Source organism: Astatotilapia calliptera, chromosome 17 (assembly GCF_964374335.1).
Source record: "Astatotilapia calliptera chromosome 17, fAstCal68.1, whole genome shotgun sequence".
NCBI lineage: Eukaryota > Metazoa > Chordata > Actinopteri > Cichliformes > Cichlidae > Astatotilapia > Astatotilapia calliptera.
The window spans coordinates 2,072,710-2,098,147 of record NC_137438.1 but is presented as its reverse complement, the minus strand read 5'-3'; the positions used below and the strand labels follow the sequence as shown (position 1 = coordinate 2,098,147).

The 25,438-nt window shown below is 43.3% G+C and overlaps 1 protein-coding gene across 6 annotated transcripts in view; it reads left to right on the top strand.

Moving 5' to 3' along the window:
* The window catches only part of slc41a2b (solute carrier family 41 member 2b), a 35,049-nt gene extending 11,740 nt beyond the window's left edge, over nt 1-23,309 (top strand). For all 6 annotated transcript variants that reach the window (XM_026148350.2, XM_026148348.2, XM_026148352.2 and 3 more), the window contains exons 9-11: nt 7,849-7,980; nt 8,335-8,483; nt 22,985-23,309. In XM_026148350.2, the coding sequence (XP_026004135.1) occupies nt 7,849-7,980; nt 8,335-8,483; nt 22,985-23,170 (467 nt within the window). In that variant the 3' untranslated portion in view covers nt 23,171-23,309. The remainder of the gene's footprint in view (nt 1-7,848; nt 7,981-8,334; nt 8,484-22,984) is intronic.
* The last annotated feature ends 2,129 nt before the right edge of the window (nt 23,310-25,438 follow it).

Genomic DNA, 25,438 nt, shown 5'->3' with positions numbered 1-25,438 from the left:
TTAGTAAGGTGTACATGCTGCTAGAGCTGAACAGAACCCACCCTTTTCAGAAATGTCCATATCTGGTGTTTCTGCTCCGCTCAACTTAATATGTGCCTTCATCTTTGTTTATGAGCTGTTTCTGCACAGCTGCTACTGTAATAGCAGCTGTGCACGGTACGAGACACCCTGTGAAGTCAGAACAGGAACAGTTTAGGAATAATCGTTATGGGCTTCATGTCCTCAACAATAGATTTGATAGTTACCAACTCAACTTTGTTCTTTCTGTGATGAGAGAGGAAGCGTCACATCCAGTCTGAGTGTAGCTGCTGCTCCTGGCACACCCTGGGGCTACACATGTTGTGGCTGGATGTGTGAACCATTATTAAGATAAAAAGTGAAATAAATAAATAAAAACACATAATTAAACAGACCAAACGAATTAAAATATGCCTCTTTTGATGTGGTCACGCTGAAGGCCTCGAGCCTGAGACATCAGACTCTGCAGTACATACTAACACAGGTAAGTGTAGATGGCTGCTGTTCTGAAAATTCAGTTTTAACAGATTCCTCCTGCTTCCAGAAATGAATTAACGAAGCACTGTATTCATCTCAAAAGTAAAGACACAATTGCGTGACCAAAGAGAAAGGCAGCGATCGACAGGCTGACCTGAGGAGTCCGGCCCATACATTTAAATGCAGGCGTTCCTGCAATAGCCAGCTGGGCGTCCATGCCCCACCAAGCTGCTCTCAAAGTCTGTTTGATCTGTTCCTCTTTTCATCTTATCACATTAAGATGCCTCTGCGTTTGTATGTGTAGCTTCTACCGTTGGCTTTTAAGATCACCTCTGTGATGGTTCACAGACACACTATTAAATAGTAGCTTAAAGGTGCATTACAGCTAAATATGTACCCTCATAAAGCTTTTAACCTGAGACACTGTGCTAACCAACCACAACAGTTTCTTGGTCCAACAACTGTGTTAGAAAACACGGCGTCATTGAAGCATGGTAATAATGTTGCATGTTGTCACTCTGTGCTATAATGTAGGCTTGGATGTTATTGAATGATCACATTCCCTGAAAGCCATAATTTGGGAACTTATAACTTAGTTTACATTTTTGGCAGAGTTATAAATATGACGGCTTGGCTAACAGCAGTTCTTGTTTTTAATTTAGACCTCGAGCTCCTCCCTCAGCACATTGCTTTCATACTGGAGCAAACCTTTAGTTCTGGGTTGTGCTTTTGATTCTGTGCTGCTTTACTGAACTTATTTATGACGGACATCATTTAATGCAACCCAGAGTGTTTCGTGGCCACATCTCTGTCACAGCCTTTAGCTGGAGCTCCACTTGCTGACTGTGTTGATAAGTGGGCTGAATCAGCAGCCAGGTTCAGTAATGACCTGCTCTTCTCCACATGTAGCAAAGCGCCCTGACGAAGCACATCACAGGGTTTGAAGACTGTCCTTTGAATTAGGAGAAGAACTGTCGCTGCTACCATCAGTTTAGACTTTGGCCTTTCTGTGTTACTGTCAGCTCTTTAACCTATAACGTGCCTTGAAGCAGCTGATGTTGTGATTTAGCAGTTTTTGCAGCTGCAACTCAAACACGTGTGTGTATGCAGGTGTTTTCTTTGCTCTGGCCGCTCAGAGTAATTTAGCAGTATTTAATGTAAAGTAGTGAGACAACACTTAGCAATAATTTTGTCAGGAGGGATGTGTTGCACGTATTTAGTCGCACTGAAAATGAAATTGGAAAAGACCACTACAGGGTCACCTGTGCTATGATAGAAGGTGTGGAAGTGATTTAGATTAAATGGATCTTGCCTTGTTGGTGCAGTAAAGGTTCCTGGTGGCCAAAGGGCTGCTGTGAAGGCAGACAAATGGCTCTCAGAGGAGACAAAGGCCACATCTAGAAATAATGGAAAAGCTCTCTGCTGGTGTGCTTTGGATTTTCTGTTTTTTCTGCTGTTTTTCTGACAGCGCTTTTTTCAGATCTTAATGAGCAGCAGCATTAAAGCGCATTTGATTTGACTGGAAACGAGCTGCTTAACGTGGAAGTTTGGGAACAGAGAAACTGCTTCTGTTGTTGTTTGTCTCATTTATCTCTCTCAGCTTTATAATTAATGCAGTCTTTGACCCTGGGAGCAGAGATGGAGACAAAGTGTTTCTACACAAGATGGATAACACACTGCAGAGTCTATTTGTCTTTTTCCTCTAGCTGCTCAGTTCCCAGGTGTGAACGTACGTGAATGTACGAGCAGCGGAGGGACGTGCTCGGTACACACTCCCTGGATAAACAAGGGTTACTAAAGAGCCTCCAGATGCTCATCACCATAAATAAGTTACCTAATGAGACTGGTTTAGGCAGACAGTTGGAATCCGTCTGTCTCCGGTCCTCTTCCATTTCCCCTTACCTTTCCCTCATCACATTTCCCACTGCCAGTGGGCTCAACCGCAGCTGCCAGGGCTCTGGCACCGCCACAACAACAGATAAGCTTTTAATTAAATGCCATTAATGAGAGACGTTTAAGGAGATGGAGTACGAACCTGACTCTAATTGGTTTTCTACTGAGACGTACCCCCGGCACAAAGCAGCTGTGGAACCACTGCGTGTCCGTTTGTGAGCACTGGGACTTTTTGATTTTGTTTGCACCGTTGGGAAAAGAAGCCATCTCCGATTTCAGGAATCGCAGAGCGAGTGCCTCGTGTCTTTTGGCTGATAAAAATGCACCAGCGCTCCTGTCCTAATAAAAGTACATTTGAAGAAAGGGCAGACGGAGCAGAGATGGGGAAAGCATGTGGATGTTTGATTAGCAAAGAGTGGGGGAGGGGGTGTGTAGGGCTTGGTAAGAAGGCAGGTTAAATGAAACATGGGGGAGAGAAAGCCCTCTTTTCCCACACTGACCTCCATTATTTCGTTTTAATGCTTCAGGGTTATTTCGTTCAGTTTAAGCTTAACTATCCTGATACTGCAGGTTTCAAACTGGGTTCTGACATCTTTAGTATCCAGGGAGCGTCTGACGGTTTCCTCTTGTTCGCGTTGTGCGATGCACATCGCAGGGTTTTGTCATCTTTTGTTTCTTTTGATCTGAAATGCGTTTTCAGGTGTGTGTCTTAGAGACTTTTATGTGACTTTGTGAAACGTGCAGATACATTATGCTGCATATTTTTGTACCAGACATCACTGAGAGACAGCCCAGTCTTTAATCTTTGCTTGTCATCTGGGCATATTTGCCTATTTTTCTTTCCTTCTGTTGTTTGCTTCAGGATAAGGTGTCTGCCTTTTTTACATCTAACTCCTACCAATAAGTCATCTTCTCCTTCATCTGTCAGTGTTTTTCTTTCATTATGCTTGTTCTGTATTTGTTTCATTCTGCCACTTTCTCATTTGAATAAACAATATAAATGAAACCTTGAGAAGAGAAGCCAAGATTTGCAGACCTTTGCTGCCACCACCACCACCTCCCTGCAGGCAGAGTGGCCCAGTTGAGAGCAGCACAGACCCCCTGTAGCTTCCACGAAGGTTTGCCGTGGCCCAGACATCCCCATCGCCCTCATTGCTCCTGTCAGACCAAGTGACCTAAATAAGCCAGATTGCCCTCTTAACCACCTTCAGCTAACTCTGCCCCCTGCTGAGGTGGCAAGAATGCCCTCATACCCCAAACTGTGTCGTTGAGGATGTCAGAATCGGTGCTCCATCACATCAACCATAAACGTTATGAAATGTGATCATTTAACATATTTTTGAAATACCAAATTCAGTTCTAAAATGAAACTTTCAAATGTATGAAGGTTGGAAAAACACTCTTGGCAAATTGGATGCTTAAATTGTCAGCCTACACATTTCCTTCCCTCCGTCAAACTCTGTGTTAAACATATTTTATCACACAACAAAACGTGTGTTGGAACACAACCAGCCTAAAATTATTCATATAAATATAAAAGTAATTTTTAAAATGGTGAAAAATATTTATCACGTCCTCTGAATAGCTAAAGGCACGTTGGTGACGTAGGCAGATGATTGTTTGGACACAGTTGTACTCACCTGGACTGTACGCTGACCTGCTGCTGTGGTTCTTTACAACCAAACCAATTTATTAAGTCTGACGTAGTTATCCGTTTCATTTTCCAAGTGCTTCTTTCATAAGACAAAGAAGCACAGAGATGATGGAGAACCAGCCCTGCAGGACAGCGTCTCTGGCTGTGGGAGTGTTTCTAATATTCAGTCAGGCTGACAGGCTGACCTGAAGGAGGGAACACAGGTAGTGTTAGCCAAATGTTAATGCCTTGACCCAGAGTGACGGGTGGATCCTGGTAGTGGGTTCAATGTGAGTGGAGTTGCCCCCCACCTTCTTCAAATCTAACAAAAGTGGGATCAAACGTTTGTGCTGCAAAAATGTTTGTTTGTGCTGCTTTCATTTTAAAAATATTAATAAAATAATGTCCTGATGCGTGCTTAATCATCCATTCATCGATTCTGTTCATCTGGACATTTTCAGTGGGAGAAGATTCTCGTCACTCATCCAGTGACTTCTTCAGTCTCAGCTGACAGCCGCTTTCTCCAACCTTATAAACAGGACATGTGCAGTGAAGAGAGATCTTACATCTGTCTCCACTGGCATCCCAGTCACGGAAGCGTTGGAGGTAGTTTGTAAGAGATTACAGGATCACCCCAACCTCAGCAACAGGACCACTCTCAGCACTGATCAGTTGTTTGCTTTTGGAAGTGTGTCTTAATTCCACGGGTTACCCAGTTTCACCCATTGTGGCCAATTTGTGCGTGGAGGAGGTGGGAAACCGGGCTTTGTTATCGGTCACGACAGGTGTGTGATGAGCCCTTTCCTCCTTTTTAAAATGGTAGCTGCACAAACGTTTGATCCCACTTTTGTTAGATTTGAAGAAGGTGGGGGGGCAACTTCACTCACATGTGTGATCACTCTGTCATTCTCACATGGTTTTGGTTTGCTGTGATAAATGCATATGAGTGTACTAGTGCTGGCTGATATGGGGGAAATCTAATATCACAATATTTTTTTAGCTATATCGCTTTTGGTGACCGAGTAGTTGTGGGAACCGACTAGTGTGCAGCGCCCTGTCGTCACCTCCAAACGTTTTCTATACAGTTCCCTTATAGCAGTCAAATAGTGCAGTCACTAATGCTGCTGGTGCTTCAGACAGAATGACAGCAGGACACAGCTTCACAGATGTGAACAGTCCCTCGAGTACGAGCCGCATACATAACTGCATCGACTGCATACACATTAGAGCCCAGTCACTCGCTCTGTCTCTCTGTTGTTTTGGGTGTTTCACATAATATATCCACATGTTGATGAGATCTAACTTTCAGTGCAATCCAAACTCAAACTTGATCCAGCTCTTTTTCCCACAGCAGACAAAGCCAGGCCAGCTGCCCCTACTTCCTGTCTATATTTCTCCACTCTGACACGAGGTTCACATCATCTCCACATTGTACCTTTAAAGAATGGCATGGGATTGTGGCCGACGGAAACGGTGAGGACAGGAATGTGAGGGGACAGATGGCAGAGAGCGTGAACGCTCGTTGTGAAGTGATATCTGTTTACAGGCCCTGTGGGAGGGCTGCTAATGCTCCAGCATCACCAGGCAGACAAAGAGCTTCAATAGATGGAGTTAAGTGGACATCACCCTGAGGTGGCAGCGGTGTCTAATCTAATATAGTCACTACAAAACGAATTTGGGAGGCTTAACCACGCGGCGTCGCTTCTTGTCCTTTGTATTTGGTTTCCAGCACATGATCACAGTGACCATCCGATGACATGTAGTCCTGTGAACCTTCTGAATAGCAAATACGTGAATTATTTCTGAATAAATCATCCTCCTTCCTGCCAGTTCTCACCTCCCCATAACACTTCTTTATGTACATAACAGCAGTAGGACTTTGTTCTCTTCTGACCTGCTCTGTGTACACCTGTCTGCTAGCTGGTTCTTCGTGTCTTTGTGTAAGTTCTCCTCTGTGGTTTAGTCACCACGCTGTGGCTACAGGAACAAAAACACAAGAAATGTGTTTGTGTGTCACCTGCTGAAGGAAAGGTGATGCTGAGGCACGTGAATATAACATCAGCATGTTTGTCAGTACAGATGGTGTTTCATATTTCCATCACTGATCATCTGCTAGATGATTAAAAAAATCCAAATCTAAAGCATTTTGAAATAAAGAAGATTGGAATCATTTCACTGTCTTGGAAAACATGCAAAATGTGAACATATTGAGAGCTTTGTGATGCAAGAGCAGAAACACCAGGACTCTTTGTTCACTTTGGCAGATAGATCCAGAGGAACATGAGACAAAACTGTTCAGCGATAACCAAAGGAAACCTCACAACCCCCCCGGAGAGGTGCTACATGCTAGCAGGCAGAGCCTTGAGGAAACCGGGGTTGTGCTAGAAACAAACCGATCTGAAAACGTGAACACTGGTAACCTGCTGGTGGTGAAAGCTTTACTTTAAAATGACAGACTCTAATTACAGTATAAGTACTTAGATTTGTAGTTATTTGTTGTAGCGCTCTAAGCTAGCTGTGGCCTTGTTGTAAGTCTCTATAACATTGAAGCAAAACCAGTTTCTGCTAACTTTGGGTTGATGGTGCTGTATCTCAACATGCAGAACTAAGTTCTCAGCAATCGTTGTTCTCTACCTCCGTGATGTAAATGGACAACAGTCCACACAGAATCACAGACACCCTACATGCAGAGTTCTACGAGTTTGTTCTACATTTTTCATTTTGACCTTTCGTGGTACGTACGCAACAAATAGAGTCGGCCTTTAACAGAACAGGCGTCTCCTCTCAGCTACAGACATTTTTATCTAATTCTAACAGGTCTCACTGTTCACAATCACGTTTTATTTTTGAAAATCTTGAAGTGTTAGCGAAATATGTTGCAGAGCTAATGTGTCTTAATTACCCTAAGCTATGCCCACAGGTTTCCAATGTTTAAGCACAATTAAAAATCAAGAAGCATTTAGAAAAAAAGAAGAAGAAGAAGCGCCTTGTTGTCAGTTACTCATGTGCTCTACTTTGCAACCTGAGGTCACCTGTCTGTTTTTTAACAGCACTCCCTGCAGTGTCACAATGCATATCATTTCATAAAGTACATCATGCATTATCATGACTCCAGCAGTGCCTGTTGTTTTACTCTAAAGCAGCGGAATTTATGGTTTTCAGGGTTTTTATCGTTAACTCTGTTTCCCCGCGTCTTTTCCTGTGTTGTAGTTGTGCGTCTTATTTTGAAAGAAATATTTACATGTTACCATAGCGACCAGAGGGCATTAAGAAGCAGAGAGGAGGATGTTACTCTCCACGTTGTTGGCGCAGTTCAGGAGGATGCTGCTAATAAAGTTACACAGTGAATTCATCTTTATTATTATATTTACAAAATACCAGTTTTTGTCTCGGTCGTATCGTTTTATTTCGTTGTATTTATCCGCCACACCTTAAAGGCCGCAGCGTGAAAACATTGTCTGACATTAAACCGTCTGTGGAGCAACAAAGGTTGGGGAGCGCGGCTCTAAATAATATTTGGTACTGATTCTTATAGAGGACTTTTCTACCCTGGAGCACCGAAAGCACTTTATAAACATGCCTCATTCACCCATTCATACAAGCATTCACACTCTGATAGCTGCATCAGAGAACAACTTTGGATATTTGGCATGCAGACTGGAGCAGCTGGTGGTCTGCTCTACCCACGCTTTGGGAGATATGTTAGCAGGTTTTTGAACTCTTAAATATTGATGTCTTCTCACTTAGGAAAAGTGAAAAGTAGTGTTTCGTTTCAGCTTCATGCTGTTGTTGAAGTTATGTTGATAACTGCTTTCTGTAACGTGCAGGTATTGGAGGTAACCTGGTGGCTATTCAGTCAAGCAGGATCTCCACCCACCTTCATTTCCACTGTGCTCCTGGGGAAGTTCCCAATGAGGCCAAGGGCTGCTACTACCCCTGCCGCACATTCTGTGGTACAGGTCAGTACACACACACACACACACACACACACACACATTGGCTTTCACGCACGTATACGTGTTTAAAGTAGGCTTGGATGTCATGTTTTATGATGGTGTCAGAATGATGATCAGGCTCAACTGAAGACTTTGAAACGAGCTTTTAGCCATTCCCCTGGCTCGTTCGTTGTGAGACCCTCTCCTGCAGGCGTAGATTAGCTCTGTGTTTGGAAGAAGCAGTGGGAGCAGCTGGTGGACTGCGTGAGCGGGTACAGTTTGTCACCAGCCTGTGTGTTTTTCATAAAGAATAGAAGAATGTATTTTGGATCCCTCACGTTCAGCTCTAATGTTTTCATCTTGTTTGTATTTTCTCAGGCGCCAATCATCGTTCTGCACAGATGCTCTTCCTTTCGGCCATCCCCGGTCACCTGATTTTCCTCTACGCCATCCACTTCATGAAGAGTGGCCACACAACCCTGACGCCCATCTTTATGTCTGTCTACCTAGCTGCTGCTATGCTGCAGGTGAGTACACAGCCAGTGTAAAGAATTCTAGAATAATCCTTCCACATGAAGCATTTAAGCTCACTGGCTCTTTTTGCAATCCCATCTCAGACCTTAATGCTTTGTTATCAACACCAACAAAAAGGCATTGCTCAGGCTCCTCTGTGATTCCAGTTGTTTAAAGCTGTATAAAGTGACTATATGTGGTCCGACAGGCCGCTTTAGTGACAAAATATTAGGCTCACATTCATCAGTGTACAAAGGCTCTACATCAGTGCTCACCCTGATGTCTTCAGTTTGCATCAGCAGATTTTTTGCAACATCTACAAAGTTTAAACAGAAGAAATGATAGCATGTTTTTAATCCGCTGTGTTAATTGTATTTAAGAGGGTCAGCGAAAACAGCAACACCTGTGAACCTGTGTGAAAATATTCCGAGTCAGATATAAAAGGAAGATGAGTCTGTGTCTTCCTCAACAGCAGGTGGAGATGCAGGTGTGTGAGTGTTGTGGTTTGAGGCGGTGCCTGAAGGAATCTTATTTTGTTTTGGCAGCAGGTATGATAATTATGAAGGAGCAGCTTGAATTATGATTGGCTGCTTTCACTTCTTAGGTGCATCGTGATCTGTCTTTAAGGTCTGGAATTCGAAGAATTGACTTCGCGTGTGCGTGTGTGCGTGTGTGCGTGTGTGTGCGTGTGTGCGCGTGTGTGTGCGTGTGTGTGTGTGTGCGTGTGTGTGCGCGTGTGCGTGCGTGTGTGTGCGTGTGCGTGTGTGTATGTGTGTGTGTGTGCTTGCATGTGCATGCGTGTGTGTGTCTCGGACTCTTGCTCTGCCCAAAGGCTTTTTGAGGCTTCCCTAAATCTTTAATGCAGACACAGAACATTAAGATGTAATCCTGGCCACTGAGGCATTGGACACTCTCCTAATCAATTAAGAGCAGAGCCGCTTTAAGGATCCTTCAGTCCCAAATAGAACATCAGATGGCAGAGACGACTCTCGGGACTGCAGGAGTAAAAAGTGTTTGTATCCAGCCTTTTTCACATTGAAGTCACCAAAGAAGATGACTGATCTGTTCAAGAGCTGAATCCTGCTTTGTGTGGGTCTTTCTGCACGTCTTCATAGATGGAAGTGTTTTAGGGTACAAATGTTTATTGAAGTAAGATGCAGAAATGGCTCCCAGAAGTACGTGTGCTTTGTCACGAGGTTTCTCCTCGTGCCATATTTAATCATCATTTTACACCGTCATATGGATGGATGCTAAACTCTGTAATATTCAAGAGGAAAATGTTGAATAGTAAATTCATATGATTCAGTTTGCATTGTGTTTGCAGTGCCTGCACACGTTCGTGTCTCAGCCGTTTGAAGAAAATAAAAAAGCCACCGTGCTCCAAACAGCAGACAGACACAGCTGATGACACACTGGTAGCATGGTGGGGCATCTAGTAGAGTTAGAAAGAAGATCAGAAAAAAGGAGCTTAAAGGGACTACAGGGAGTGCAGAATTATTAGGCAAGTTGTATTTTTGAGGAATAATTTTATTATTGAACAACAACCATGTTCTCAATGAACCCAAAAAACTCATTAATATCAAAGCTGAATGTTTTTGGAAGTAGTTTTTAGTTTGTTTGTAGTTTTAGCTATTTTAGGGGGATATCTGTGTGTGCAGGTGACTATTACTGTGCATAATTATTAGGCAACTTAACAAAAAACAAATATATACCCATTTCAATGATTTATTTTTACCAGTGACACCAATATAACATCTCCACATTCACAAATATACATTTCTGACATTCAAAAACAAAACAAAAACAAATCAGCGACCAATATAGCCACCTTTCTTTGCAAGGACACTCAAAAGCCTGCCATCCATGGATTCTGTCAGTGTTTTGATCTGTTCACCATCAACATTGCGTGCAGCAGCAACCACAGCCTCCCAGACACTGTTCAGAGAGGTGTACTGTTTTCCCTCCTTGTAAATCTCACATTTGATGATGGACCACAGGTTCTCAATGGGGTTCAGATCAGGTGAACAAGGAGGCCATGTCATTAGTTTTTCTTCTTTTATACCCTTTCTTGCCAGCCACGCTGTGGAGTACTTGGACGCGTGTGATGGAGCATTGTCCTGCATGAAAATCATGTTTTTCTTGAAGGATGCAGACTTCTTCCTGTACCACTGCTTGAAGAAGGTGTCTTCCAGAAACTGGCAGTAGGACTGGGAGTTGAGCTTGACTCCATCCTCAACCCGAAAAGGCCCCACAAGCTCATCTTTGATGATACCAGCCCAAACCAGTACTCCACCTCCACCTTGCTGGCGTCTGAGTGGGACTGGAGCTCTCTGCCCTTTACCAATCCAGCCACGGGCCCATCCATCTGGCCCATCAAGACTCACTCTCATTTCATCAGTCCATAAAACCTTAGAAAAACCAGTCTTGAGATATTTCTTGGCCCAGTCTTGACGTTTCAGCTTGTGTGTCTTGTTCAGTGGTGGTCGTCTTTCAGCCTTTCTTACCTTGGCCATGTCTCTGAGTATTGCACACCTTGTGCTTTTGGGCACTCCAGTGATGTTGCAGCTCTGAAATATGGCCAAACTGGTGGCAAGTGGCATCTTGGCAGCTGCACGCTTGGCTTTTCTCAGTTCATGGGCAGTTATTTTGCGCCTTGGTTTTTCCACACGCTTCTTGCGACCCTGTTGACTATTTTGAATGAAACGCTTGATTGTTCGATGATCACGCTTCAGAAGCTTTGCAATTTTGAGACTGCTGCATCCCTCTGCAAGATATCTCACTATTTTTGACTTTTCTGAGCCTGTCAAGTCCTTCTTTTGACCCATTTTGCCAAAGGAAAGGACGTTGCCTAATAATTATGCACACCTGATATAGGGTGTTGATGTCATTAGACCACACCCCTTCTCATTACAGAGATGCACATCACCTAATATGCTTAATTGGTAGTAGGCTTTCTAGCCTATACAGCTTGGAGTAAGACAACATGCATGAAGAGGATGATGTGGACAAAATACTCATTTGCCTAATAATTCTGCACTCCCTGTAAATATGACCACAAAAATGACCTGATGGAGGTTTAATACAAGTGGAACAGTGGTTCTGCGCCGCATGGAGCCACTACAGATGGCGTCTGAACGAGCAGGGAAACTGTCGAAAAAGAGCAAATATTTTTTATAGGGAGAATAAGCAAATACTTTCTGTGTGCTTTGTCTCTGTTTTGCTCGTGTCAAACATGACCTCATGGGGCTTCCAAATAGCAGCGTTGGTTTACAGCACAGTGAACTGATCATGTGTTTACACTGAGAACTATTGAAGCAAAGCGCTGCAGTCAGTGAGCAGGTCTGCAGGGCTGGAAAACTAATGTGTGGGTGTGTGAGGATTATAAGCAGGGGATAGTAGCTTCACCTTCAGCGAGCCTCCGCCTGTAATGCAGACCAGTGCAAATGATGCAATGCCCACCAGCAAACTCACATGTGCAAAAAAAGCGTGACACTTTAAGGTCGTAAAGGGAGCGCTGGCTACTACTGTAAAGATGCATAATATCTGATTGCATGAGGAACATTAGTTTTAACACTGTTTATGACTTGGAGTAGATCGTTTCTGCACTGGCTCTGAGAAAAAAGTAGCCTTGGTCAGTGCTCGTAAAAGACCCCGATGCACTCACTGCACATCGGAAACTGAAACCACATTACCCACACGGATACATTTCATTTGGTTTTTGCCAGTAAGTCTTTTTAAAGAAATAAATGCTCAATTCAAACTGGCTGTGCGAATACCCAGTTGAGATTCAATATGGACTTATTTTTCCCACACCTTCCAATGTCGTTCCAAATTTTCTCCTACATTCGATGCAGCGCGAGACCCCCAAAAAAAGTGTGTAACATGGCAGAATTTGATAATGTCATTCAGTTCTACTTTAACTGTAGCAGTCTGCTTCTTTAATAGCAGTGATAAGCAGAAACTGCACATGGTACAGTTTGATAGCGTTCCATTGAAAGTGAAAGCAGAGAAAATAAGGGGAGAAATTGAAACATTCCTGCAAAATAGCCCGACTCATTGTGCTATCTCTGCCTGCTTCACAGTACAGTCACTAGTTAGGAAGGAAGAATGGGGTTGTGCATGTTTTGGCGCACGGTGATTAATAAGTTTACATAAATCCATAGGGATTAAAAAAAGCCTGGAACATGGCAAGAGATGAAGCATGAAAACATAAACAAATCACACAAGACAGCACGATTTAATGTTAGCCCACAGCATATCCAGTATAAGAATGAGGCAATACTGAATAAACTAAGGCAACACGGTGCAGTCAGTGGTGGTGTGAAGGGAAAGTAGAGAGTTTGACAGATTGGGATTGGAGCAACTTTGTCTGATGAGGTTAAACAAAGTTTAATAGTGAAGCATATGCATGTCTATGATAATGTTAATGGAAGCCAAGTTCCTGGATAACACAGAGGTAGTACACAGGAAAACATGAATCAATAATAACTGAAGTAACCATCTCTTACTCTGAAGACATGATCTCATTATTCCAGTGAGTGTCAGATCTTATCCAACTCAACGTAGTTTGGGCTCTCATCTGTCAGCAAGCGTTTGGTCCACAAACCAGTCAGCTTCACGCATGCATCAAAAGACAGTATGGCCAGGCTTTCTGAGGTCCGCATGACATTTTCCTATCAAGTACACCAGTATAAGTGTCAGCTCAAATGCAGTCAGGGTGTCTGTCAGGCAGTGCTCAGCAGCAGCAGGATCGTATTTTGCTAGTTTAATAGAGTAATTGCTGTGAAAGGTTGCCTAGAGGCAAAATACAGAGGAGTGTTTCTGAATGTGCTCAGTAGACAGCTCAACGCTCTCAGATGTGAAATCAGCATCATCGTCATCAAAACACCAAAACAAAGCAGATTTTATTTCCCGATTTGGCTTTGACTGCTGTGTGATGTGAGCGACAGCTGAAACGTGAATCCAAAAACAAACCAAGCCTCGATTTTTGTGATGGTAAAATCCAAGAGATTTTACAACCAGCAGCAACTTTGGGGTTGAAAGATTACGCCTGTAGAGACGTGCCGAATAGCTTCTTGAGGCTGGCTCCAAGAGTCAGTCCCTTTAGACTTCCATGTTAAAGTGTATCATAACAACTGTACTCAAGACCACTGCTTTTTAATAAATCGCACTATTAAACTTTATAAATGCTTAAAGTTAGGGTTGTGGCTGCTGGCACAGATAAGTCGCAAGCACCCGGCTTTATCCCCGTCCCTCTTCCCCGCTCTTTTTCTTTCCCTCTTTCTTTCTCCCGTTTCTTTTCCCCAGTCAAGTCTGTCCCGTGTTCAGCAAATGAAAATAAAATGGACAATAAAAGGTGAATCAAATAGACCAATACGGCAAGGCTGGGATGGTCCATTTGGTAAAGTAAATTTCTTTGGCTTTAGACAATAATTCTGATGGCAAAAGAACCAAACGGGACAGGCAAAAAAAAAAAAGCAAGCACCCGGCTGCTGGGTGAATGAAATTCACGTATTTTATTGTAAAATTTAGCACTGATGCCTAGGGCTGTTCGATGTAACGATGTAACGATATTTAATACAACCACACTACGGATGGACAAGCGCCTGTTTTCATGCGTTGTCGTTAGCAACAACGACGGTAAAACCATCGCGTGTCCGCTTGTTTACGTTCCACATAAACCTTTCACAATAAAGTTCAAGATCCTGTTGAGACTTTTCAAAATAAACTGAATCATGTGAAAGAGGAGATTATTTACGGATGAGAAGTAAAAAAGAGCCGCCAGGTGCTAAAAAATAAACCTTAGACTCAAACGTTAGAACAGGCTTCTCCCCGCAGCACGCCGTGTAATAAATACAAAGAAAACGGCGCCGTTACAACTTATGTCTAAAAATGTGTCGTTTCATGCATCGGTTAAAACACTCGACTCAGCTACATGACGCCCAGCTGGAAACACTTCACCTGCCCGAGATTCACAGAATTTACAGAAAATGTTACATTTGTGTGATTTATATCGTTATCGGACGATAGATGTCTGATATCGGGAGATGAGATTCTGGTCATATCACACAGCCCTACTAATGCACCTCTGTGCTGGATCTATGTAGAGACTACACAAGTGGAAATGCTGTTGCCGGTTTCTGAGCAGGCTGCATCAACAGCACATACATTATAAGGGAGGTGCATATCAGGTTAGGGCATAAGGTTTTAGAAGGGTTTGTGGTTACAACGTTCCTATGGCATTGATTTGATACAGACATATAAATCTAATGTCATTTATATGTGCCTCTGTAACATGCATCCAGATCATCTCTGGATGCATGTTGCTTATCAGGCTTGCAGTAAGAGCCATGTGCCTGTTCATCTTAGCCCATATGATGCCTGACAGGAGCTTCCATGTAGGACTGAGGCAGGTTATTGGTCGGTAGTTGGAGGGGACCGGTCCCTTCTGGGGGTCCTTTGGGGATCAGGACCGTCCGACCTTCGGTTAGCCATTCCAGGTGTCTCTCGTCAACTAGCAGCTGGTTCATTTATGCTGCCAGACGCTCGTGGAGTGCAGTCAGCTTCTTTAGCCAGTAAGCGTGAACCATGTCGGGCCCTGGTGCTGTCCAACTCTTCATACTGGAGACCCTTTCTTGGATATCTGCCACTGTGATGGCTACTGGACCCTGTTCAGGGAGGTCGCTGTGGTCTGCTCTTAGATCCACTAGCCACTGAGCATTGCCGTTATGGGTTGTGTCCTTCTCCCATATGCTCTTCCAGTATTGTTCTGCCTCCAGCCTTGGTGGTGCTGTTCTCATATTGTTCCCTGCCACTGAGAGTACACCTTGGATGGTTCTGTGGAGAACAGCTGGTTTATTCTCCTGCCTTCGATATCTCTTGTGTACCTTGCGGCTGTGAGTCGTTGCTTGGCAGTCTCAAAGGTTTCAGGTATGGACAGCTTGCTGTACTTATTAGGCACCTTCTTCATCACACCTTTCTGCAGCTCCAATAGTTGGCTAACCTCCATCCATGCTACTGTGATCTTGGCCTCTAGTCTCCTCCATGGAGGATATTGCTCCTTGTGGCTGTTCAACTCGTAGCCAAGCATCTCACTGATCTCTGCTGCTGTAGTGCAGATCAGCTGGTTAGTCTCTGTAATGGTAGCGGTAGGTAGGTCCGTAGTGCTGCATTCACATCATCTAGTAGATGATCTGTCTGTACTTCACGTAGTCTTGGAAACCGGCAACGGAGGATCCAAGTTTAACGCTTTCAGGTCAGTTCCTCTTGCAGTCAACACTTTCTTCCTTCGCTCTCGGGGCTTGGTACCTAATCTCAGGTGGGGGTGATGATACAGTGGGGCAAAAAAGTATTTAGTCAGCCACCGATTGTGCAAGTTCCCCCACTTAAAATGATGACAGAGGTCAGTAATTTGCACCAGAGGTACACTTCAACTGTGAGAGACAGAATGTGAAAAAAAAAAAAATCCATGAATCCACATGGTAGGATTTGTAAAGAATTTATTCGTAAATTAGGGTGGAAAATAAGTATTTGGTCACCTCAAACAAGGAAAATCTCACAGACCTGTAACGTCTTCTGTAAGAAGCTTTTCTGTCCCCCACTCGTTACCTGTATGAATGGCACCTGTTTGAACTCATCATCTGTATAAAAGACACCTGTCCACAGCCTCAAACAGTCAGACTCCAAACTCCGCCATGGCCAAGACCAAAGAGCTTTCGAAGGACACCAGGAAAAGTATTGTAGACCTGCACCAGACTGGGAAGAGTGAATCTACAATAGGCAAGCAGCTTGGTGTGGAAAAATCAACTGTGGGAGCAATCATCAGAAAATGGAAGACATACAAGACCACTGATAATCTCCCACGATCTGGGGCTCCACGCAAGATCTCATCCCGTGGGGTCAAAATGATCATGAGAACGGTGAGCAAAGATCCCAGAACCACACGGGGGGACCTGGTGAATGACCTGCAGAGAGCTGGGACCAAAGTAACAAAGGTCACCATCAGTAACACACTACAACGGCAGGGAATCAAATCCCGCAGTGCCAGACGTGTTCCGCTGCTGAAGCCAGTGCATGTCCAGGCCCGTCTGAAGTTTGCCAGAGAGCACATGGATGATACAGCAGAGGATTGGGAGAATGTCATGTGGTCAGATGAAACCAAAGTAGAACTTTTTGGTTTAAACTCAACTCGTCGTGTTTGGAGGAAGAAGAATACTGAGTTGCATCCCAAGAACACCATACCTACTGTGAAGCATGGGGGTGGAAACATCATGCTATGGGGCTGTTTTTCTGCCAAGGGGACAGGACGACTGATCCGTGTTAAGGACAGAATGAATGGGGCCATGTATCGTGAGATTTTGAGCCAAAACCTCCTTCCATCAGTGAGAACTTTGAAGATGAAACGAGGCTGGGTCTTCCAACATGACAATGATCCAAAACACACCGCCCGGGCAACAAAGGAGTGGCTCCGTAAGAAGCATTTGAAAGTCCTGGAGTGGCCTAGCCAGTCTCCAGACCTCAACCCCATAGAAAATCTGTGGCGGGAGTTGAAAGTCCGTGTTGCTCGGCGACAGCCCCAAAACATCACTGCTCTCGAGAAGATCTGCATGGAGGAATGGGCCAAAATACCAGCTACTGTGTGTGCAAACCTGGTAAAGACCTATAGTAAACGTTTGACCTCTGTTATTGCCAACAAAGGTTATGTTACAAAGTATTGAGTTGTATTTTTGTTATTGACCAAATACTTATTTTCCACCCTGATTTACCAATAAATTCTTTACAAATCCTACCATGTGGATTCATGGATTTTTTTTTTCACATTCTGTCTCTCACAGTTGAAGTGTACCTCTGGTGCAAATTACTGACCTCTGTCATCATTTTAGGTGGGGGAACTTGCACAATCGGTGGCTGACTAAATACTTTTTTGCCCCACTGTATATGTCCCCAATACATATAAATATATGATCACTCCTTGCTCCAAAAGCCAAGTATGGCTAGTATTGTAATGTTGAGGTAGAACCAGCTTACTTTCAGACGTGATTTTGGCTTCCACAATTGTGAATAGAAAATCATTGTAAAAAACGTTTACTATTAAGCTCTTCTTCTTTTCTGTGGTTGTAAGTCAAGTACACTCTTGCATGGTTTCTTCCCTCCCAAAAAGCTCAAGGTCACCTATTTTTAAGTGCAGCTTGAGCAGGATGACTAGCAGGGAGGCACTGGTGAAAAAGATCAATCTCACAAGGTTGGTGTACAATAAGTGAACATGTGGAACGGTTATTAATCACTGCAGAGACAGTCATTCGGTTTGCATTCAACAGCACACAACAGTTAGCTTGGGCTCAGCTCTATGCTTTACGATAAGCTCAGTGGAGAATCACATGTAGAACATGATGCTGGTAATAAAGGTTTAAAAAAGGTTCCAAAAATAAAAGATCTAAAGCAGCCATGCTAATTTCTGTTGCTGTGTTTCTGTTACACTCATTTGATGGAATTCAGCTACTAAAATTATATCCATGTTTCCCAAGATATGGATGTTTGAAGTTAGTCATAAAAAAGTCATCCTGACCAAAAACGTGATTTTGATTTTGACAGATCAGCAAAATTGATTTATGTTTTTAATCCTAAATGAAGACCATAAAGCTTTCTTGTACGTATGAGGTTATAAGGGTTAAAATAAGTAGACATGCACCATGCACCACGGCTGTATATCCCTACAGACCTGTGGCCAGGTGCATCATAAAGAAAGCTGATTTATGCTGAGGAGAAAATATTGAATATAAGAAATGCTCCCAGATACAATAAGCTCTCTTAAATTTATCGTATTTGCCACTTAAAAAAGATCTTTCAGTGTACTTTTGTATTAAATGACTTCCCCTTTAAATCTTCTAATTCAAAACAGATGAATTCAAATGAAATGCTATAATAAAATACCCAAGTCCGTGTATTCAAGTCATTCTCAAACTTAATTTTGTTATAGCCTGGAAAAAGAAAAGATTATTCAATAATGGCTCAATAAAGCAGCTTGCAATGGTCCACAAATCAAGCATTTCACTGAGCACTACTGTAGAATACAGCAAAATCCAATTATGTTTGCCCAGATGATAAATACTAGAGTATCTAATAAAGTGGCTTCAAGTGATACTGTTTGTATCACTGCAGGATTTGCAGGTTTCTTTGAGCACAGGGTTCCATATATACTGTATATATGTTGCATATTTAGCTGAGCTGCAGAGAAAAAAGGGGCTCAGAGATGTAACCATGAATAAGCAAAAAGATGTCTACGTAACAGCTCTGCGCACATATCAACAACACAGTATAACCTTACCTCTCAGAGATGATTAAACATTGATTATTTCAGAACATCTATTCATGTCAAAGTCTGGGATGTGTTCGGTGTTACGTGAAAGTCTGTTTTTGTGCTCAGTATGCTGGATGATTTGAGAAATGTGCAGGTATAAATATATGAGTGACTTTAGCACAAGTCTTTGTTGTAGTCATTACCGACCACCTTACAGTGTTTGCATGTCTTTTTCTTGCCTCACCAGTATCAGAAGAAACACTTTCAGTCGTCCATACTTTCTGTCTGGTAACAAGCAACGTCCAATTATTTACAGGATTAAAGGATTTACATGAAAGATATTCAGTGATTCCAGCAGCGTCCTGAATTGTCTCTTAATCTCATAATTCCTCTGTGTTTGCAACATTACAACTCATCATAGTTCTTTGAAGCAAAGCACCAGCAACTGCACAAACTAAACATAAAGAGTCCTTCTTGGCAGACCTCCAGTCATTCAAGAGTTTCAAGGCTTGGAGACGAGTCAGTCAGTCATTGCATTTTATGCAAATGGTCCAAAATAAAAGTAAAGTCTGACATTTTTACTGAAGCAAAGACTCTCAGGTTGCACTCATACAGTTTAGTCTGTACCACGCCTTGGAAAGCTTGTATTCACTTTAGTTGGACATGAGCAGGTGTGTCCATGTAGCACAACTGAAAGCTGCTGTCAAAAACCCACAGTGCTACAAAGCAAACAGAAAGTTAAACTTACATTTTGTCCTGAGAGAGTGCTGTTATTAACAACAAGACAACCCAGTCTGGCTGAGACCTGTCAGCCTATGGAAGGAAGAGTTTTCTGCAAGCCTCCATGTTCCTTGCTTCGTTGTATGTACAGATCATACACAGGAATTTAAAATTGCAGTGCTCCCAACAAATAGTAGCTCAGTGCTCCAACATTCGGAAGAAGGGACTGCTCTCAGGGACGGGGGGGGGGGGGGATCATTACTCCAACCCAAGATTGAGTACCAAGCCCCAAGAACGATGGAAGGAGGAGCGTTGAGTGCAAGAGGAACTGACCTGAAAGATAGGATCATTGCGAAGGTGGAAACCTGGACCCTCTGTAGCCGGTTACCAACACTGCATCACGTACCCTCAGAAGGTCTACTTGAAGTTGTGGATGCAGCACTGTGGATGATCCCTGCTGCAACCATCACTGAGGCTAATCAGCTGATCTTGACCACGCTAGCAGTGATCAGTGAGATGCTTGGCTATAAGATGGACAGCCTTAAGGAGCAGTACCCTCCATGGAGAAGGAGACTAGAGGCCAAGATCAAGTTAGCACAGGGAAAAGTAGCCAACTATGGGAGCTGCAGAAGAAGCTGCCTAAGAAGTGCAGCAGGCTGACCTGAGGCCTTGGAAACTGCCAAGCAAAGACTCAGAGGCTTGGGCAGCCGCTCGGAGAGGTATGCTAAATAAATAGAAGGCAGCTGTACGAAACCAGCCGAGGTCTATGCCCAGCGGCAGGGGAACAATATGAGAACAGCATAATTTTTGTGTCTTTCACCTGTGTACGTGGACCGTCGCAGTCGAACATGGCCATCTCCAGAGATCAAACAGCTTCTTTGTGTAGACAAATCATCCCCCTTCACTCAGGCATGATTAAGGAACCAGGTACAGATGCTGTGGTCGAGACTGCTTGATGGATCGACACTCTGCTGGAGTTCCTTTTTTCATCTTTCATTTGGCTAATCGCATTTTTAACTTGGATGTGTCTCATTTGTTAAAAAACGCGACCCCCTTTGCACACAAGCGCCTCTCCTTCCCCTCCCGCCTGAAAACCAAAGCTAAGCTGTGAACTGTAAATGATAGTGTAGTCGGCATTTTTAGATCCAGGATGGTTCAAAGGCAACAATTTCAGCAGCTGAGAGGATGTGCTGCCCTGTCACCATGAATGAAAGACAAAGTGACAACGCCCGTGCTTGCGAATGGGTTTGAAAGCTTGTTATTTACCTGAGAGACGCTTTGCAGGGTCATGACTGAAGATTATTAGATGTGAAAGCAGGAGAACGCATTGTTTAACCGTATCAAATGTTCCATCACAGCCAAAGACAAGCAGGGCTGTCAGCAGGTTATCAGAACTCATACATTAATGTTATTAAACACAAAACATCATTGTCATAACCAAATCGTCCCCCCTCTTCTGATATCATCATCCCTACTTTGCATGATGGTATCAATCAATGTCTGGAATACTTTGTTTGTCGAATGTTTTCACTGCCAACTTGGACAGCTCATTTCCTCTTAAATTATAGACCTGTCCTTATCTTTTAATAGACTTTTCTTTTCCTCTCGCCACCGTTCCACTTCATGTGTGGAAACTTGAATTATGAATAACACTCTAAGAACTCGTCTCTCGGTCTGCTGCTCTGTCCATTACTCCTCCTCGTCTTTGTTGCGGTTGCAGTTTTAAGTGTTTACGCTACTCTGCTTGGCATTTAAAGCACCTATTCATTTTCTTTCTCTTTCTTTTTAAGTATAAAGTTCTAAGGTTGCTTTTCTCTTTCTTATGAAAAAGAAAAATACTACTTGGAAAGTCAAAAGAAAGAAGGAAAAGTCAAGACTTCCCAAAATTGCCATTATCATAATTATGATTATTATCTACATTATATTGCCGTTTAGAAAGCAGCGTGTCTGAGAGTCTGGAGCTATGCAAACATGCTGCTGTGCAGTTATGTTTGCCACTTCACTCAGAGTTTGAACATTTGAGTTACGTGCTGCACTGTTTTTCACCACTGTGATAGCCAGTCCTGTCCTAATAATAAGTGTGCATGCATGTATAATTATACTTTGTATGGAGTTGTTTGACGCTGAGAAATACAAGTTAGTTATCTTAGTTTTAGACAAAAAGGAGTAACAGCACGAATCTCCAGCTTAATATCAGGTTATATATTTTGCAACACAGGCATTAAGTGTGATGCGCATCCTATTCAATTAAATATATTTATCAGTGCTGTCAATAGATTAAAAAAATTAACTAATTAATCTCACAATTTTCTGTAATTAATCGCGCTTAATCGCAATTACTTGATCAATAGCCTGGCTGTAATTACATTTTTTTCAACTTTATATTTAAGCTTGTAACTGACATTTATGCAGTTACAAGATACTAATAGGGAAGTATACACTAATATATATATTAGTGCTGTCAAACTATTAAAATGTTTATGCAGACTGATCACAGGGGAACTGTGGATTAATTTGGATTAATGATTAAACATCATTTATTTTTATTCTATATTAATCACGTTTCATTTTGCATGAGCAAACAGACTCGAGAAAAAAGGGCAAACATCGCACTTAACATGTTGAACATTCATGTAAAAACTCTGTAAACATGTATCCTCTCTCTGTCTGTCTTGGGGAGGCTTCACGTGCTTGAACGAGGAACCAAAGCTGTGTAAAGGTTCTCAGTGATGTTAACAGGTCTGCAGTTTGTTCCGCGTGGCGTCAGTCGATGTGTCCGAGGTCGACTTCCTGAGGCCCCGATGCTCCGCGAGTGTCCAAGCTGGGTGAGGCGTTAGCCAAAGTGCTAGCAGCATCCTGGCTAACGTGTGCTTCGAGTCAATGTGATATTTTAAGCTGGAAGCGCTTCGGTGAAAACAGAATTCCTTCTTGCACAACGTGCAAAATACCTTATGTGGGTCGACTGTTCCCTCTTATTTTTTAATGCTAAATTTCCCACGGAGAGGGCCGAAGCGCGTTTATCATCTTCCACATCGAGTTGATTGGTGCAGCTGGCCGTCACTACACACCAGCTGCCCCGTGCGCATGTGCGCAGCTGACTCTACTTGGACAAACTGCCCGAAATGCCTTTATAGAAACACTGCAGGGATTCTGAGTCGCTCTGCACTCCAGGTGTGTTAAAAATTGTAATCCTGTTGCCCGTGATGGCGGATTAATATTAACACGTTAATTTTGACAGCACTAATATTTATATAATCACAACAACAGTTGCCTCGAGGCACTTGTATTGTAAGGTAAAGACCCCACAAGTACGTTCTAATCCTGTAATCGTAGCAAGAAAACAGAGACGCGGGTTTACCATCGTTCATATTATCCTGACAGGGATGATAGATTTTCTGCTGCATGTTTGTCTCAGTGAGCCCACCTGGGTATGCGTGTATACTTCCTGCACGCTCTCGATCAAAGCTGCTTTCTAATCCTTCTCTTCTCTTCTTCTAGGTACTCCTGTTGTTGTGTATAGCAGACTGGATGGTGCACTCAATATGGAGGAGCGGCAAAGACCCAGACAGTTTCTCCATCCCTTACCTGACGGCGCTAGGGGACTTGTTGGGCACCGCCCTGCTGGCACTCAGCTTTCACTTCCTGTGGCTCATAGGAGATCAGGACAGCGACGTGGGCGACTGAAAGCGTGCCACTTCTCCGTCTCTAATGCCCTTAAGCCTTGTTGTACTGGCGGTGCTCCCTGTTGCTGGTCAGCACATTCCTTAACTTCACATCCTGGATGAAACTTTTAATCTACACGACGGTTTAAAAATTGTTCCTGTTTATTTCTACATGCAAACCACACCGTACTCGTTAAATTTCTGTTTTTGTGTAGCGATTGTGACCTGCATCATTTGCACCAAAGCACTGCTGGTCTTGTTCACTGGAGCAGGAAATCACCAGCCATCGCCCACAAACCTGAAGAAACCTTAACTGGTGGACTCTGCAGCCCAGCATCAGTCAGAGGCCTTCAGTGAAAAATTAAAAACATGTCTTTTATGTGGAATATATTTTGGGGATTGTGTCTGCCACCATGTCTAGTAAGATCAACAAGTGAAGCCTGACTGTTAGCAGATGAACTCGACTGCTACAGACTCGAGAACAGCTCGAGTCTGTACTGATGGTACGAAACGTTTACCTGTGTACTTTTGTTTTTATTTGTTTCATGGTTTGTGTTGGATTTCTCTGTTCTCTGCATATTTAAGGGACGTTCCTCTCCTGTTGTACCCACGCTCTGTGCACCAATCAGCTGTGGGCTGGACATCTGGGGCCGCCTTGTGGTGTGTGGCCTTTTCAGCAAAAATGTAAGCTTCTGTGGTTTGTTTTCAGAGGGCGTCCCCGTGGATCCCACTCTTTCTGATCAGTCTTGTGGAGAGCCACTGCTGTCACTTTTTTACTTTCTGTGTTCTCAGTGTTTTGTGGATCGGGGACCAAAACGTCTGCTCAGCACTGATGTTTGTTTGAATTTAAGTTTTAAACCAAGAATCATCTTCTTAAAGATGCTTGTGTTGGAAGGTGAACAGGGGTCAAAACAGATTATGCCACATTGCTGATAGTGGACCTTTGATTAAGTCCTGACCCACAAGCTTAACAGCCACAACCTACCTGGAGCAGTGCTTGGTGGGGGTGGAGGTGTTGGTGGGTTCTGGTCTTTTCTTTTGTTACTATTCCAACACCTATACTCACAAGACTGAAGTGACAGGAAAGGATCAGGTGTTGTTTAATCTAAGATGTGCATGTTTGGTCATGTTGCAGCTGGCTACTTCCAGGGTTAATGTTTATTAAGTTACTCTGTGAGATTACCAGTAACATACCTGTTAGTCTTGGCTGAGATAACATTACATTTACCAAACATATTTAGACCTCACACCGGAAACCTGACAACTGTAAACGTCAGAAGCTCTGCATAACATTGCATACGAGCACTTGAACGCCCTGTGCAGGGACGTTCAGATGATTAGTGCATGTGCACATGCTTCATGTTTCAAACGCGTGAGCACAGACGTTACTATAATTAGCCTGCGAGTGCACAGGGACACTTTTAATGATACAGCCAGTTTTGAAGTATCAGGAGGTATGAACAGCTGGTCTGACATTCATATATTCAGGATTAATATTTAGCAGGGAGGGTATTTCTTATGTTGTACATCATCTTTACTGTCACAATGTCACGTAAACCTTGGTAACCCACAATGCCAACCACCACACAGCTCCGCCTCCCAGATCAGATCTTGTGCCTGTGTCAGTGCGCCCTCTGACCTCTGTTTGACCTCTCTTCCTCGTGTATGATCACTCTGATGCTGTTTACAATTCCACTGTTTGGAACTTTCCTTCAAAGACCAGCCTGTCCCCGCAGGAACCTGGCAAATGTGGGAACACGGAGCGTTCTCATTACAAGGAGCTCTGTCACCACCGTCTCATAAACAGTGCAGACCGACACGGCGGCTACAGAGTCACAGGTTCAACTACAACAACCGTTCTCTTTGTTGGGAGCCTCACTGCTCCACCTCGGGGCGAACCCAGAGCAGCCTGAGCGTTCGTAGCACCTGTACAAAAATATGAAATACTTTCATTTGGGTGTATTTTGGGTCACTTTAAATAAAATCATCAAATTTTAGGCTAAAAAAAGAGATTTTTCGTCCTGTCAATTATGACCCAGAATTAATTTCTGCTTTTTGTTTGTGAGACGAGGTTTGTGAAACAGTGGGACCACTGGCCTCCCACGGTGGATGATCACATGCTGTTTACACGATGAATCATCAGTTCTCAGACTGAACAGCAGATTTCACCTTGAAAAGATTCTTTTTTCTGAATGTATTGTTTCATTATTCAGAGAGCAGTGATTCAGCTGAGTCAGCCTGATGGGAAATCATTCCCTGTAGCTCCTCCGGGAATGAGACGGGAGATTAA